This window comes from Homarus americanus, unplaced genomic scaffold, assembly GCF_018991925.1.
Source record: "Homarus americanus isolate GMGI-L3 unplaced genomic scaffold, GMGI_Hamer_2.0 scaffold46716, whole genome shotgun sequence".
NCBI classification, from domain to species: domain Eukaryota; kingdom Metazoa; phylum Arthropoda; class Malacostraca; order Decapoda; family Nephropidae; genus Homarus; species Homarus americanus.
This window is the reverse complement of record NW_024750650.1, coordinates 2,459-21,179: the sequence shown is the minus strand read 5'-3', so window position 1 is coordinate 21,179 and position 18,721 is coordinate 2,459. Positions and strand designations below refer to the sequence as shown.

General features: G+C 35.7%; 1 protein-coding gene across 1 annotated transcript in view; it reads left to right on the top strand.

Moving 5' to 3' along the window:
• Positions 1 to 14,298, top strand: part of LOC121854128 (serine/threonine-protein kinase Pink1, mitochondrial-like) — a 60,737-nt gene extending 46,439 nt beyond the window's left edge. Inside the window, exon 12 of the mRNA XM_042348520.1 lies at positions 12,720 to 14,298. Within this exon, the coding sequence (XP_042204454.1) occupies positions 12,720 to 12,956 (237 nt within the window). The 3' untranslated portion in view covers positions 12,957 to 14,298. The remainder of the gene's footprint in view (positions 1 to 12,719) is intronic.
• The last annotated feature ends 4,423 nt before the right edge of the window (positions 14,299 to 18,721 follow it).

The window sequence follows — 18,721 nt, the reverse complement described above, 5'->3', positions numbered from 1 at the left end:
CCACCAACAGCAGCATCAACATCCAGTCACGGGGAAGATAAGGAAGCAGGTGAATAAGAGGAATGAATGCTTCATTGCCATTATTAAGGACAGTGCACAAGAACTGAATGGTGCTATATTGGAGGCTATAAAGGCTTTCACAAGTATGTACAATACATTATCAGCCCAATCTGTGCGTAATGTATTTAGAGCAAGCATTAGAGTTGTTGACCAGTGGCATATGTCAAGAGTGCAGCCATAATTCCACCTCTGGCAGTGGGCAATCAAGTTAAATTATGGAGACTTTGCCATCAGTGTCATAATAGATAATGTATAAACTGTGATCTTCTTCTATCTCTCTCTGTTTACTAATTTTTCTTAGGCACTTAATGGAGAATATGAAATATTTTTTTTTTCTTTTGTGGAACAAATATAGATTCTTTCAACTCAATTTGTGATATAATGTCAGTTACAATATACATTACTGTGATACTGTGTATTATATACTCATTGTACAGTGGTCCCTCGGTTAACGAGCACAATCCGTTCCAGCAGGTTGCTCGTTAACCGAAACCATTGTTTCAATGGGTTTTTGGGTAATTGGTTCCAGCTCACCAAAAATTGCCTAAATTCAACAAAAAAGGTAGAAAAGTTCACTTACTTTGAGATGTGTATGTAGAAGGCTCCTGGATGATGATGATGATGATGTGAATTTGAAGTGGGAGGTGGAGGAGGAGAAGGGAGAAGAGAAGGAAGTGGAGGTGGAGGAGAAGCATTTTACTGCTTCGTGGAAGGTGAGTCACCTTCCATGAAAATGTCAGGAACCTCTGGACTGACAAATTCTCCACCATGAACATCCTCTCTCCTTCTTGAAGTGGAAGGCTGAGGGATAGCATCTTGTTCCCTCTGCCTTTTACTGAAGAAAGTGTCAATTGTGGTCTGTGGGGCATCTCTCCTCCTCACCATTAACTTACGTTTAAAGAAGGAGACCACTGAGTCCTCAACATGACACAAAGTTAGTTCATTTTTTTCCACATCTGGGTGCTTTGAAGCCAGTTCCCTGAACTTCTCCCAGTAGTAAATCACATCTTTCAACTGTTTAGCTGGCCTATGGTCATCACTTTCAATTTCCTCCTCACCACTGTCAGCCTCTACCTGTAACATCTCATCCAGTTGCTTCAAGTCATCAGGAGTAAGTTCCTCCTCATGAGACATCACAAGCTCTTCCACATCCTCCTCCTCCACTTCAAGGCCCAATGACTGACCAATGGATGCAATGTCCTGGTCCAACTCTGTTTCTTCCTCAAATCCCTCAAAATCATGGACTACTGATGGCCACAGTGCTTTCCATGAAGAATTGAGGGATCTAGTGGAGACTTCTTGCCATGATGACACAATCAATTTTACAGCCTCCAGGATGTTGAATTGGGTCTTCCAGAACTGTTTCAGTGTTAGTTCAGGATCATTGGAAGTTGCCTGATGACACCTAAACATTTTCTTCATGTACAACTTCTTGAAGTTGCTGATCACATTCTGGTCCATTGGCTGTATGATTGATGTAGTGTTTGGAGGCAAAAAAAACACTTTCACAAAGTCAAATTGATACTCCAAATTTCTGGCAAGGTCAGGGTCATGACCAGGAGCATTATCCATGAGGAGAAGAGCCTTTAAAGGGAGTTTATTGGTGGTTAGGTAGCTCTTGACAGGAGGGCAAAACACATCAACAACCCATTCATTAAAGAGCTGTCTTGTCACCCATGCCTTACGGTTGGACATCCAATAAACTCGAAGCTTTGTTCTTACCACTTTCTGTTGCTTGAACACCCTGGGGTTTTCAGAGTAGTAGACAAGCGTAGGCTTCAGTCGGAAATCCCCTGAAGCATTGGCACCAAGCAATAGAGTGAGACGGTCTTTCATGGGTTTATTCCCAGGTAAAGAGGCTTCATCTCTGGTGATAAATGTTCTTTTGGGCATCTTTTTCCAGAACAGCCCAGTTTTGTCCACATTGAACACTTGCTGTGGAAGATAATTTTCTGTATTCATCAGTTCTTTAAATTCCACGAAAAACTTTGCTGCCCCTTCCTTATCAGCACTAGCAGCTTCACCATGCCTAACAGCACTGAAAATGTCACTTCTTTTCTTAAATTTTTCGAACCAGCCTTTGCTGGCCCGAAAATCTTCAAATTCTGTGCCTGAAGAACCAGGTTGATCTGTCTTTAAATGTTCGTAAATCTCCCTGGCTCTTTCACAAATGAATTCAGTAGAAACTGAATCCCCTTTCATCTGTTTTTCCCTAATCCAGATGAGAAGTAACCTCTCAGTTTCTGCAATTATGGATCTACTTTTAAACACTCTTGTAGATTTGTCTCTCACTTTCACTTCTTTAAATTCGTCTTTCTGTGCAAGAATTGTCGACACAGTTGATGTCGACATGCCATATTCTTTGCATAGCGCATTTGTTCTAATGCCTTGTTCATGTTTTTTTATGATTTCCTGCTTGGTTTGGATTGAAATCGCTTTTCTTGATCTCTTAGGCCCCATGCTGGATTCAAACAATGTCAACACTTGTTTTTTAAAGTTAAACTTGTTGTAAATAAAGAATATTTTCTTTAAAATAACACTGCACTGCGCTATATATTGTCAATATGTAAAATAAATTTCAAAATGACCAATAATTTGCTTGGAAACACAGAAAAAAAGCATTTAGTTGAAGAGAGTCTCAAGCAAGATGTTACCTCCAGTGAAAACAGAAAGAGACTAACGCCTGTATGGTGTGTTGAGAGGCTGGATGCCGCGCATTAAACTAGTCACTTTACCTTCAATTATGTTCAATAATTGTTAAAATGACTAAAAAATTTAATATTAAACTTTTAAAATTATTGAATAGTATAAACTTCTTGATACAGTATTTACTAAAATAGTAAGGAATTTAAGCCCTAGAACCGATTAATGTATTGGCGGACTAATACTAAAGCTGGTTGACCGCCAAGTGCAAGCCAAAACTTGTTGAGGTTGGCTCATAAGAAACTTGTTAACCGAGGGATTGCTCGTTAACCGAAGTTAAGAATCTTATGGGAGGTAACTCGTTAACCGAAATCTCGTTAACCGAGGGACCACTGTACTTATTTGGTAATTTTAATCATTCTTTTATTTCACATTTCTTTGGTACTTCAATGACAGTTTCAATACAGGTACAATACAGTTCAGTCGACCCTCATTAATTCGGACCCCTTTAATCCGAATTTCGGATAAATCGGACGAAAACTGAATTGTCTGTATCAAATTTCTGGTTCTGGGATTGTCCCAGTTGCAATTCGGGTTGCAATTCCAAATTCTGTGTCGTTACTAAGAAATAAAGAAGTCACTGGTGTGCTGCACTCTAAGATTAAGAAAAAACGGATGACTCAGGTGTCCTGAAGTGAGAGAAAATGGACTTCTTTGACGGGGCACTCAAATAAAGAGAGACGTAGCTACATGTTTTGTGGACTACCCACTTTACAGTACCCTTTTCATCACTTTGTAATAAACCTAGTCATGCCTATGTGTGTTTCTGATAATTACCATAACATTATATATTTATATATTTAGCGGTTGTACAAACACAAGGCCTCACACATGCCATTCATACTGACAGATTTGACAAGTTTTACCAACCATAAAGACAGTTGAAGCTTTAAACATCACTCACAATGGATCTTGAATATTCCAGCTGTAATCAGACATACCTAAGTTGCCTCAACAATTGCAACCCCAGTTACAATTTCAAATTCTGTGTCATTACTAAGAAATAAAGAAGTCACTGGTGTACTGCACTCTAAGATAAAGAGAAAACGGACGACTCAGGCGTCCTGAAGTGAGGGAAAACAGACTCCTATGACGGGGCACTCAAATATACATACACATAGCTGTATAATGCAATATTATGCAATATTAACCCTTAAATCGGTTAATTCGGACAATCGGCTAAAACGGACACCCTTCCCCCCCCCTATTATTCCGTTTTAACGAGGGTCAATCTGTACATGTAAAATCTTTAAAGATTGATTATTGCAATAACTGTATTTGCAATTTCAAACTAAGTATGTTTACAGTATTATTAATTTATATACAGGACTGTACAGGTACTGTGGTAAATTTGGTTTTACTGCTTGTTCTTATTTAGAGGAACTAAAATTGTTTATGGATTTCTCTGACACTTGCAAACTATTTCAGTACAGTATAGTACTGTACTTTGAAGCCTTTAGAAATGTGTATATATTTTATTTCAAGCAAAATACTAAATTGTTTGAATTATTTAATTTTACATATACTGTACTGCACTCCACTGCACTGTACTGTACAGTGGTCCCTCGGTTAACGAGTACAATGGTTAACCGAAACCATTGTTTCAATGGGTTTTTGGGTAATTGGTTCCAGCTCACCGAAAATTGCCTAAATTCAACAAAAAAGGTAGGAAAGTACACTTACTTTGAGGTGTGTATGTAGAAGGCTCCTGGATGATGATGATGATGATGATGGGAATTAGAATGGGGGTGGAGGGGAAGGGAGAAGAGAAGGCATTGGGGTGGAAGAGAAGTCACCCCATGGCACCATTTCACCCATAAAATTTTAGTTCTCTTGGTGTAATTCAAGATTATTTTCTTTAAATCAACACTGCACTGCATTATATATTGTCAATATGTAAAATAAATTTCAAAATGACCAATAATTTGCTTGCAAACACAGCAAAAAAAGCATTTAGTTGAAGAGGGTCTCAAGCAAGATGTTACCTCCACTGAAAAGACATAAAGACTGACGCCTGTATGCTGTGTTGGCAGGCTGGTTGACGTGCCACAAACTAGTGACCATACCTTCAATTATGTTCAAAAATTGTTAAAATGACTAAAAAATTTAATATTAAACTTTTAAAATGATTGAATAGTATAAACTTCTTGATATTTACTAAAAGGGTAAGGAATTTAAGCCCTAGAACCGATTACTGTATTGGCGGACTAATACTACAGCTGGTGGACCGCCAAATGCAAGCTAAAACATGTGGAGGTCGGCTCGTAAGAAACTCGTTAATCGAGGGATTGCTCGTTAACCGAAGTTAAAAATCTTATGGAAGGTAACTCGTTAACCGAGGCATATGTGGTTCAACTCGTTCAAGAAGTTCATGGATGCATTCCTTGGACAGCCTATACCTCTTGATGAACTCCTCCTCAGAGAGATATGCAAAAGGATTTTGATGGTCTCTAATAACAATACCACAATGCTATAATGACAGCCTGAGAAAATAAAACAAAATCAAATATCTATTATCTATATATTGCGGTAACTACCGAATATAAGATAATTTTCTTTTGATAATAGTTTACAAGCGTGTTGCACAGCTATTACAGAGAATTTCTTTTAGAAAGTTGTCCATAGTATATTTAACTTTTGTTTATTGTTGTTCAGGTGATGTAAATTAGGACTGACACGATTTAAATCGAATGATTGAAAACATCATTAATCAATTTGGGCACTTTTTTCTAACCCTGTGTTCAAACATTTCATCTAAAAAAAATATTTTACGTAACCTAATCAAATATTGGTACAGGTTGTACCTCTCTAGTCCGGCAACCTCTTGACCTGACCAGTGCCGGACCATGGAAATTTTCGGACCATGGAAATTTTCGGACCATGGAAATTCACCCTTTTCCTGGACAGATAGTGACTTGCTCTTAAGTTAGCACCACTTTCACTGCTTCGTGGTCTCTTTGAAGACAAATTGAAGGGTTAAATGTCGTACAGTCGCTTCTCAAATTTCACGAGTTTTTAATTCACCGTTTTTTATTTGGACACACAAAAAAAACACTACATAATTTAAAATTTTGACGGCGGAAACTCGAATTTCGACGGGTTTGAACGGCCCGCCAACGTTCAGGCGATGTGCACAATCGTGTAAACAGCGTCATTTCTCTTATGTACAAAAGATTCATTATTGTTTATTACTGAATTTCTTTTTTATTGAATTGATGTTTATGTGTACAAAATGAGCAATACAATTCATTAATAATATGTAGAATATTAAAACACACGAGGAAATGAGACAGCATTGTTTCCGTTGATAACAAAACCAGTGACTGATTGGTTCTACATATAAAACAAGAAAATAAGACCCTGGTTGTAGCTGTAGTAAAATTAATGTAAAGAATTAATATGGTTGTTTTAAGTAATGTTATTTAATGTTCATAAATAGAACAATAAAAGTATCAAACCATTAATGTTAAAGAAACAAGTGAGACTGCACGTATGTAAGTGCGCACATGTAAAAACATATCATCATTGCTCTACATAAGAATATGAAAGCAACACTTATTTATTGTTCATATATATTGAAGGGTTAAATGTTGTACTCTGTACTGTATAGACAAACAGAGAGAGAGAGCCGAACTGCCAGATGTAAACAAACCTTAATTTCTCGCGGCTTTGTTGTTGTTTTTTTTTACGGGGATTAGCCCACCCGGGCACAGGTCACTGACCCACATTGGAGCCTGAAGGGCGAAAATGCAATACTCCAGTAATAATAATAATTCAGATTAAAAAAAAAAAAAAAAAAAGAGAGAGAGAGAGAGAGCTGCTTATCTACCTATTGGACAAACTAAAATCGTTCCGGACCACGAGAGTTTCCGGACCACAGAAGGCCGGACTAGAGAGGTACAACTTGTAGTACCTAAACACAATCGGAACAACAACCCCAACAGTGAAATATAGCAGGAGAAATTTTTTCCATGGTAATTATCAGCGTGGGTCACAGATGACACTTGTTAACTATTACGTCAGCAACCTACCTAGTACAGTATATTTGGCTCATCTCATATCTTTCCTATATAATAAACTGTACAGTAATACCCCGATTTACGCGGTCAATTGAACCCGCGGAGGTCCGTGTAAAACGAGAAACGCGTAAATAGAATAACAGAACATATGGGATTAATTGAAATAGAGACTGGGCCGACTCCCAAACTCCACTTTTTTGGACGCAATACCGACACAATACCTATGTTGTAGTAAAAATAACATCTTAATTTTATGATGGTATGCACACACAATTAATATTTAAGAGAAATACATTCACCAGGTTAATGTCCATTCAAATAATGGACTCAACTCCTCCCCCCCCCCCTCTTCCCACGCTCGCTGGCTCCTCCCTCTCTGAGAAATGTTTGGGTGAAAACACTAGATTTTAAGGTATAGTAATAAATAATACCTCTGACTAAAGTTAGGATAATATAATTGACATTGATGGATTCCTTGCAAGACAAGGAATATTTTTAATATACACGTCATATATTTTGCACAAAAGATAACATATTTGCTCTGTGTAAGCAAAATTCTTGCATTAGGTCTAAAATTTGTATGTCTAATGCAAAATCCATGATGTTTACATTCAAAATGATCAACATATTGTAAGAATTCCAGCAATGTAAATTATATTCTGGCCGGGTAATTTGTATGAATTTTATGAGCTAAATAAAACAATTATACTTCACCTGCATATATGAGTAGATGCACCACGTAAAGTGGGAATTCCGGTTCTGGCAGGGTACCGCGTAAATGTAGAAACGCGTAAACCATGGGTATTACTGTATAACTAGTTTGAAAATTCGGGATAAGTCTTTCGGGTGCCTACCCACACCCGAGGACTTATCCCGACCTTTCCAATAAAATTATCGGACTACCAAATGGTAACCCAACAAAATTTGGTTTAAAAAAAATGGATTACGTCTCGGAGGGCGCTTCCGGGTTACTAATAAGTAACCCGAATGTTTAAAAAAAATGGCTGATGACCATTCAGGTTATAGAAATTTGCCCCTACGAAATTTGTAAACTATGACCACTAAATTTGAGATTTGAAATGAAAGTTCACCCATGAGTCCATTAAATGCTCTGCGAGGGGTTTGTTTACAACTGTTCGATCTGTGACCTGCCACCACCGCGTGTGTTGTTCACTGCTACCTCTCGGTCTACATCTTGGTCAACTAACTACTGTGCTTAGACATCATGTTGAAAGTCTCTCAGAAGAATCAGAAAGGAAGTGGTGTGGGGGAGAAAGTCAAAAGTTTGGAAATTATAGAAAAAATTTATAAACACTGAACCCCCTAGTTTAAGGTAAGCCATGAATAATGTTTCTATGTACATATTATGTGTCTGATTTGGCAAACTAGTTCACTAAATCGAGTGAAAAATAAAAAAAAATTACTTCCACTAAATTGAGTTTGTTATATCGGATTTTGTTAAATCGAGGGTGTAATATATAATGATTGTATGAATAACAGAGCAATTTTTTCCATACAAGTCAATGTAATAAGTGGTGGTTTGGTTCCTAACCAATCAAGTTAGGTTACATTTGTGGGCTAAACATGGAAAAAAACATAAACATATACTAATCATATAAATACCGTACAACCATAAATAAAACAAATTTAAGTTATTTTAAATATGTACAGTCAACCCTCGCTTTACGTGGTCCCACATTCCGCGTTTCCACGTTTACGCGGTACCCTGCCGAAACCGGAATGCTCACATTCCGCGGTGCGTGTACCCCTTTACGCGGGTGAAGTATAATTTTTTTATTTAGCTCATAAAATTCATACAAATTATCCGGCGAAAATTTAATTTACATTGCTGGAATTCTTACAATTTGATGATCATTTTGAATATAAGCATCATAGATTTTGCATTAGACATACAAATTTTAGATCTAATGCAAGTATTTTGTTTACTCAGAGCAAATATGTTATCTTTTGTGCAAAATATATGAAGTGTATATTCAAAATATTCCTGGTCTTGCAAGGAATCCAGCAATGTCAATTATATTATCCTAACTTTAGTCTGAGGTATTATTTATTACTAAAAATGTAAATATACTGTTATAACCCAAACATTTCTCTGGTAGGGAGGGAAGGTGGGGGTGAGGGAGGGAGGGACCCAGGGAGCAGGTGGGAAGAGGGGGGGAGGTGGGGTATTTTGATTGACAGATAGTATTTCGGTAAGTATATTATGTTTATTTATTGAAGATATTTGTTTTAGCTCATAAAATTCATACAAATTACCCGGCCAGAATATAATTTACATTGCTGGAATTCTTACAATTTGATGATCATTTTGAATATAAACATCATAGATTTTGCATTAGACATACAAATTTTAAATCTAATGTAAGTATTTTCTTTACTCTGAGTAAATATGTTATCTTTTGTGCAAAATATATGACATTTATATTCAAAATAGTCCTGGTCTTACAAGGAATCCAGCAATGTCAATTATATTATCCTAACTTTAGTTTGAGGTATTATTTATTACTATACCTTAAAATCTAGTGGTTTTCCCCCCAAACATTTCTCAGAGAGGGAAGAGCCAGGAGTGTAGTGTGAGAAGAGGGGGAGGGAGTTGAGTCCATTATTTGAATGGACATTAACTTGGCGACTGTATTTCTCTATTTCTCTTAAGTATTAATTGTGTGCATGTACCATCATAAAATTAAGATGTTATTTTTACTAGAACATAGGTATTGTGTCGGAAAATTGGAGTTTGGGGGTCAGCCGGTCTCTATTTCATTTAATCCCATATGTTATGTTGTTCACTTTACACGTTTCTCACTTTCCGCGGTACCCTGTGGGTTGAATTAACTGTGTAAAGTGAGGGTTCACTGTACTGTACTGTACTGTAATACAGTGATGTCTCCATTAGCCGGAAGAAAATCTCTCATCCCCGGAATATTCTGGATAGCGGAAAAATTTTCTCGGAAGTTCCAGAAATTGTGCATTACATCATCTCTTGAACCCGGAAAAATTCTCCCATCCCCTGAAATTTCCGGGTCACCGGAAAAATTTTCTTGGAATTTCCGGAAAATGCACCTGATTTCCATCTCTCAAACCTGGAAAAAACTCCCCCATCCCTGGAATTTTCTGGGATTTTCCAGGTACATATTGGGAAAATTTTCTCAGAATTTTCCAGAAAATGTTCCCCTTGGAAAATCGTTCCCAAAGCCAGAATTTTCTGGAAAATTCCGGCTTTTGGAATGATTTTCCGAGAAAATTTCAATTCCAGCTATCGGAGAGTTCCGGGTCTGAGGGATAACGGCTAACCGAGATATTACTGTAAGATTTTAAAACTCAAGCAGGCACATCATCTGCTAGTAGAGGCTACCAGGCCCAGTACTACACCGCTCAAATACTACTTGAGTCTGAACAACTGTAGACATATTCGACTTACGACAACCCAGACATACGAAAGCCATGGTCGTATAAAATATTTTTCACATTACGTATTTTCGAGTCCCGACATTAGTGATTGCGCTGTGTACGGACAAAATTTTTGTTTGTAATTCCCTTTAAAATGGCTGTCAAGTGTAAAAATGAGAGTTCTCGTGGTGCTGAGAAGAAAAAGAGACACCCATTTTAGAATTTATTTTAGAATTTATATCGATTATTTTGCATTTTTGACTCTCTCTCTCTCTCTCTCTCTCTCTCTCTCTCTCTCTCTCTCTCTCTCTCTCTCTCTCTCTCTCTCTACCTCTCTCTCTCTCTCTCTCTCTCTCTCTCTCTCTCTCTCTCTCTCTCTCTCTCTCTCTCTCTCTCTCTCTCTCTCTCTCTCTCTCTCTCTCTCTCTCTCTCTCTCTCTCTCTCTCTCTCTCTCTCTCTCTCTCTCTCTCTCTCTCTCTCTCTCTCTCTCTCTCTCTCTCTCTCTCTCTCTCTCTCTCTCTATATATATATATATATATATATATATATATATATATATATATATATATATATATATATATATATATATATATATATCTCTCTCTCTCTCTCTCTATATCTCTCTCTCTCTCTCTCTCTCTCTCTCTCTCTCTCTCTCTCTCTCTCTCTCTCTCTCTCTCTCTCTCTCTCTCTCTCTCTCTCTATATATATATATATATATATATATATATATATATATATCTCTCTCTCTCTCTCTCTCTCTCTCTCTCTCTCTCTCTCTCTCTCTCTCTCTCTCTCTCTCTCCTCTCTCTCTCTCTCTCTCTCTCTCTCTCTCTCTCTCTCTCTCTCTCTGTCTCTGTCTCTGTCTCTGTCTCTGTCTCTGTCTCTTGTCTCTGTCTCTGATATAATGCTCTTAATGTCTTGTCTCTTAATGTCTCTGTCTCTTGTCTTATTAATGTAAATATGCCCGATAATGTATTATCTTGATGCTCCATGATATGCGATATCTTGATAATATGATGTAACGTATGATATGTGATATGTGATATGTGATGTCTTGATGTCTTGATGTCTTGATATGTGATGTCTTGATGTGTGATGTCTTAAATTAATATGATAATAGCGATATGCTTGATGTGATGTGCTTGATGTGTGATGTAGCGATTAATAGCAAATTAATAGATAATGTGATTAATGCTTCGATAATACTTCTCTGTCTCTCTCTGTCTCTCTGTCTCTCTGTCTCTCTCTCTCTCTCTCTCTCTCTGTGTGTGTGTGCTTGTCTATACAGAGTACAACATTTAACCCTTCAATATATATGAGCAGTAAATAAGTGTTGCTTTCATATTCTTATGTAGAGTAATGACGATATGTTTTCACATGTGCGCACTTATATACGCGCAGTCTCACTTTTTTTTTTTACCATTCATGGTTAGCTACTTATATTGTTCCATTTATTAACATTAAATAACATAACAGGTACTTCAAACAACCATATTAATTTTTTTACATTCATTTTACTACAGCTACAATCAGGGTCTTATTTTCTTCAGTTTTATATGTAGAACCAATGAGTCACTGGTTTTGTAAGCTTTAACATAAACAATGCCGGTAGCCGTTTCGTCTCCTCTAATATTCCACGTATTAATAATAAATTGTATTGTTAATTTTGCACACACAAGCATTAATTCAATAAAAACATATTCAGAAACATTAGTTAAAATATTTATGAACAGTAAATAAGTGTTGCTTTCATATTCTTATGTAAAGTAATGACGAAATGTTTTCACGTGCGCGCACTTACATACGCGATCTCTCTTTTTTCCTTACCATTATCGTTAGCTATTTCTATTGCTCCATTTATTAACATTAAATAACATTACTTAAAACAACCATATTAATTTTACTACAGCTACAACCAAGGTCTTATTTTCTTCAGTTTTATATGTAGAATCAGTCAGTCACTGGTTTTGTAATCAACGAAAACAATGCTGTGTCATTTCCTCGTGTGTTTTAACATTCTACGTATTATTAATGAATTGTATTGCTCATTTTGCACACATAAACATTCATTCAATAAAAAAGACATTCACTAATAAACAATAATGAATCTTTTGTACATAAGAGAAATGACGCTGTTTACACGATTATGCACGTCGTCTGCATGTTGGCGGGCCGTTCAAACCCGTCGAAATTCAAGTTTCCGCTGTCAAAATTTTTATTTATTTTTTTTTTTGTGTTCCAATAAAATACGTTAAGAATTAAAAACTCGCGAAATTTGAGAAGCTACTATACGACATTTAACCCTTCAATGTGTCTTCAAAGAGACCATGATGCAGAGAAAGTGGTGCTAGTGCTTCCAAGCATAAGCACAAGTCACTATCTATCCAGGAATAGGGTGAATTTCCATGGTCCGGCACCGGTCAGGTCCCGAGGTTGCCGGACTAGAGAGGTACAACCTGTATTAGAAAATAAATAGTACATTAATGTGTTTTTAATCCATGAATAAATCCCTATTTCACCTTCTAGATAATGCAGTGGCTGTTGTGTCTTACCACGAAAGTTCTTTGTGAAGCTCGACTGTCTCGACCTCAGAACCAAGATGGAAAAAAGAATCGAGGGCAGAGGAAAAGAATGGAAGAAATGAGGGGAGGATCATCTGAGCGTCAGGGTGGACAGCTAGAATATGAGTTGGTATCAACATTTTTGGCTAGGGTTCATTATATGGATATAATTCAAGCTATCAAATGGAATCGGGCTTTTTAGGTACTGGGTATTACCTTTGTAATTATATGATCCTGTGGCATTTTTGTTTCATAACAAAATTTATATAAAATAATTTTTGAGTTTATCATCATTTAAATGTGTCTCGGTATGTTGAAGGAATTTAGGTTGATTTTTATTTCTGAGAATAAGCAGTTATTCATTAAAAAACACTAAAAGTCAAGAGAGACTACTTTACAAAATGGATAAAAGCTTTCACATATTAGATATGTCCTGTGTATAATTTTTACATATTCAATTTATATTGATTGAGAGAAAGTGAGATACATAGTTACATTTTAGATTTCATGAGATGAGTTAACACTTACATTTAATACATTATAAACCAACTGTTAGTTAGGGATGAAGTAAAATGGTTACAGAACACTTATAAAACAAAACAAAACATCCTTGTATGTACTTCAAAATAAAAGAATAATAATATGATTTTGGGATACAATGTAATAATGACTTTATTATATGTTTACTTTTTTATGACATTGTCTGACTCAGATGACTTGTTTAATGCATGACAAGTATCTGGTAGTGAACACCCAGGATTTACCGTGACACTGAAGACTGGTACTGTACTAAGCAGTTGATCAGCAGTACTTTTCTGTTGCAAACATTGCACTTGAAAAATAGTTAATCACTCTAACAGCTTGCATTGCATCTGGCAGCAAGAATGCAGAACCAACCACATATTTGTTCACCTCACTGAGAAGGAGTCATTCTTTACAGAAAACTGCCACTGCATATACTTTATTTACTTATTTTTTAGCACTTGGTTATTTATTAGACTAGTTTACATAGCTCTTAATGCTTTTACAGTGTGGATTTGGTGTTCCCTCACATAGTGTGTGCCAGTAAACACACTTACATTTTGGGCTCTTTTAAGGCTCTCATAAACCTCGGTTATGCATCACATGAGGGAATACATTACAGTAATAGGGATACAGTACTCTTTAAATTGCAATAAACCTCTATTATTATAATACAGAGTACGAACAGTATTTGATAGTGCATTATTTTCCTTGACAAGATGAGAGAACTTTTTATATGTGAATATCTGCATCTGTGCTTACTATGAACCATACATTTTTGTAGTGGACCCAAGGTGAGAATAGCAAATATCTCCTGTCATTAATTGCAACCTAGTTTACTCTGTCGTACAATGATATTACACTGGTTGTTAATGTTTTACAGTGAAATCCAACATTAACAAACTTGGCAGGGAATGATTATTTCATCAACTACAGTACAGAGAGAACACTTACTGTGAAGAAAAACTGGCATTTACCCCTCGCCATTATGTTTGAACACAAGACATAAATTTTTTATATCATAGAAGTCTTTTATTTGTACTGCATATACAGGACATTTTTACACTACTGGACAGAGAACAGGAAAAAGTATGGGGAATGTAGGGCATCATACTGTATGCATTTATTAGCCTTTGTCACTGAACATAAACTCACATATTGTAGATGTGTCATAGATGAAGCAGAATTCTGCTATGTGTCAAAATTTCCACAATACTACTTACTTTTTCTAGGAATACCTATATTAGTGAATTAAATTTAGGTCTTAGGAAAATTCTCCCAAAAAGGAGGTTGTAGCCTGGTCAAAAGGGAATCTTACTATCAAGTAAATTTATGTACTGTGATTAGAGGCGATTTTAATGATCATGAAAATAAAAACAAAAACAAATATATATATATATATATATATATATATATATATATATATATATATATATATGTATATATATGTATATATATGTATACAGTGACCCCTCGGTTAACGAACTCATCCGTTCCAGAAGGTCGTTCGTTAACCGAAAAGTTCGTTAACCGAAACCATTGTTTCAATGGGTTTTTGGGTAATTGGTTCCAGCTCACCGAAAATTTCCTAAATTCAACAAAAATGGTAGAAAAGTTCACTTACTTTGAGGTGTGTATGTAGAAGGCTCCTGGATGATGATGATGATGATGGGAATTACAATGGGGGTGGAGGAGAAGGAAGAAGAGAAGGCATTGGGGTGGAAGAGAAGTCACCCCATGGCACCATTTGACCCATAAAATTTTAGTTCTCTTGGTGTATTTCAAGATTATTTTCTTTAAATCAACACTGCACTGTATTATATATTGTCAATATGTAAAATAAATTTCAAAATGACCAATAATTTGCTTGCACACACAGAAAAATAGCATTTAGTTGAAGAGAGTCTCAAGCAAGATGTTACCTCCACTGAAAAGACAGAGAGGCTGGTGCCTGTTTCGTGTGTTGACAGGCTGGATGGCGTGCATGAAACTAGTTTTCTTACCTTCAATTATGTTCAATAATTGTTAAAATGACTAAAAAATTTAATATTAAACTTTTAAAATTATTTAATGGAATAAACTTCTTGATATTTACTAAAATAGTAAGGAATTTAAGCCCTAAAACCCATTGCTGTATTGGCGGACTAATACTACAGCTGGTGGACCATCAAATGCAAGCGAAAACATGTTGAGGTCGGCTCGTAAAAACTCGTTAATCGAGGGATTGCTAGTTAACTGAAGTTAAGAATCTTATGGAAGGTAAATCGTTAACCGAAATCTCGTTAACCGAGGCGTTCGTTAACCAAGGGATTACTAAGAAATCTTTTTATAGAACTGATCCCAAGCTCACCCATGACCATAAGAATCTCTTAATATTACCATTTCACAAAAATTTCTCTCAAATTCATTTACAACTAAAAACCTGGAACGTCAATGTGGCATTTAAAAACTCAAGCACTGTTCAACAAATGTGAATCAAGAACTCCCCAACGACACAATTGGTTGCATTTATAAAGTTCCTTGCAAGGAATGGAATATGTTTTACTTAGGCCAGACAGGTAAAGATCTTGTAACTAGACTTAAACAACATAAATATAGTGTTAGGACAGGCCAGGAATCCAATGCTCTGTTTGTTCATCTGAGGGATAATAAGCATTGCATTGACTGGGATAATGCCTCCTCAATATTACCTTGTAATTCAATTGACGGTAGGAACATTATAGAATCTAGTCTTATTAAACATACCGAAGCAGTCAACATGAATTTGAGTAATGGCATGTACAAACTGGACAATTTTGTAATTAAGAAGATTTGTAACCAGGTGAGAAGGTTGGGTCACCTTACCCTCTGACCTGACTACCGACCGTTGCGGTGCTTTTTAAAGATTAGTAGGGTCATTACCTAATACCTGACCATTGTGGACCTGATCTCACCCTCCTCTGTATATATACACCTTGTTTTGTACTTCTCCTTAGTCTGTACTCACCCCTGAAGATGTGAATTACACGAAAGCGCTTGGGAACTTCGTGTTTTCTTCTTTCCTTGTGGTTATCAGCATACATATAAATATATATATATGTGTATATATATATATATATATATATATATATATATATATATATATATATATATATATATATATATATATATATATATATATATATATATACAGGAAGAGTTAATGCTTACTTCGGTAATATACACGAAGATGTGAATTACGCTCTTGGGAACTTTTGTTTCTTCTTTCCTTGTGGTTATCAGCTTACCTAGATCCACTTTACAGTGATTTACTTGCATATATATATATATATATATATATATATATATATATATATATATATATATATATATATATATATATATATATATATATATATATATATATATATATATATATATATATAAATATATGTACCCCACTTAACGCGGTCAATTGAACCCAGAGGGTCCCGCGTTAAGTGAAATCCGCGTTAAGTGAACAACAGAACATATGGGATTAATTCAAATAGAAACCGGCCCGACCCCCAAACTCCACTTTTTGAAGGCACATACCTATGTTGTAGTAAAAATAACATCTTAATTTTATGATGGTACATGCACACAATTAATACTTAAGAGAAATAGAGAAATACAGTCGCCAAGTTAATGTCCATTCAAATAATGGACTCAACTCCCTCCCTCTCACACTACACAGCCGGCTAACAGATGGTCGGTCGGTCCCTCCCTCCCCCCACCCACCCCCCACCAACCGTCCCAAGGAGATGTGTGGGATAACCTCAAACTAAAGTTAGGAAAATATAATTGACATTGCTGGATTCCTTGTAAGACCAGGAATATTTTGAATATAAATGTCATATATTTTGGACAATAGATAACATAGTTACCTAGAGAAAAATTTTTATCTAAAAATTGTAAGTTTAAAGCAAAATATATGATGTTTATATTCAAAATGATCACCAAATTATAAGAATTCCAGCAATGTAAATTATATTCTGACCGGGTAATTTGTATGAATTTTATGAGCTAAAACAAATATCTTCAGTAAATAAAAAAAAATAATAATTCTTCACAGGGTAACAGATGGTCGGTTGGTCCCTCCCTCCCCCCCACCCCCCCACCAACCGTCCCAAGGAGATGTGTGGGATAACCACTAAATTTTAATAAATAATACTTCAAACTAAAGTTAGGATAATATAATTGACATTGCTGGATTCCTTGTAAGACCAGGAATATTTTGAATATAAATGTCATATATTTTGCACAAAAGATACCATAGTTACCTAGAGAAAAAATTTTATCTAAAAATTGTAAGTTTAAAGCAAAATATATGATGTTTATATTCAAAATGATCACCAAATTATAAGAATTCCAGCAATGTAAATTATATTCTGGCCTGGTAATTTGTATGAATTTTATGAGCTAAAACAGGCAGTCAGGCAGGGTGGCGGGTGGGGCAAATCTAAAAATAGCGTCTCGGACACTCACCGCGTATATGTGGAAAAAATCCACGTTAAGTGAAAGTTCAGCTTTGGCAAGGCACCGCGTATATGCGAAAACGCGTTAAGTGAAACATGATTAGGCGAGATAAACTGTATCTTGATAAAATCCTGCGGGAAAATGGAAACAATTACCTTAACTTCGTCTTTATTCAAGACATCTTCAGAGGCAACTGGCCAGCTAAGGTACTCAGATGACTCAATATATATATATATATATATATATATATATATATATATATATATATATATATATATATATATATATATATATATATATATATATATATATATATATATATATATATATATATATTATTTGTTAAACTTTATCGTTTTCTCACTTTTACGGACGCCGATAAGTTCAATTGACTTAGTAAGTAGGGTTTATTATATATATATATATATATATATATATATATATATATATATATATATATATATATATATATATATATATATATATATATATATAACATATATATATATATATAATAAACCCTCACTTTACGCTGTCAATTGAACCCACGGCGGCCCGTGTAAAGTGAGAAACGCATAAAGCGAACAACATAATATATGGGATTAATTGAAATAGAGACCGGGCCGACCCCCAAACTCCACTTTTTCCCGACACAATACGTACATTTTAGTAAAAATAACATCTTAACTTTATGATGGTATTCACACACACATAATATAGAAGGGAACAATCAATAAGAGAATAATATATTGTACAGTAGGTTTGGTTAGAAAAAAACAAGGTTAGGGTCAACACTTACGTTAGTAGAAGAGATGGGTCGGCGTACGGGAATGGAGGCTGGTTCCGAGGCAGAGGGCAGGCTACTGGCCCTCAGGTGAGTCTTCATCACTGTCATCCGCACTTAGTAGTGCCTCCCTGACAAATCCCCCAAAGTCATCATCACTGTCTCTGTCACTATCACTGGCTTGG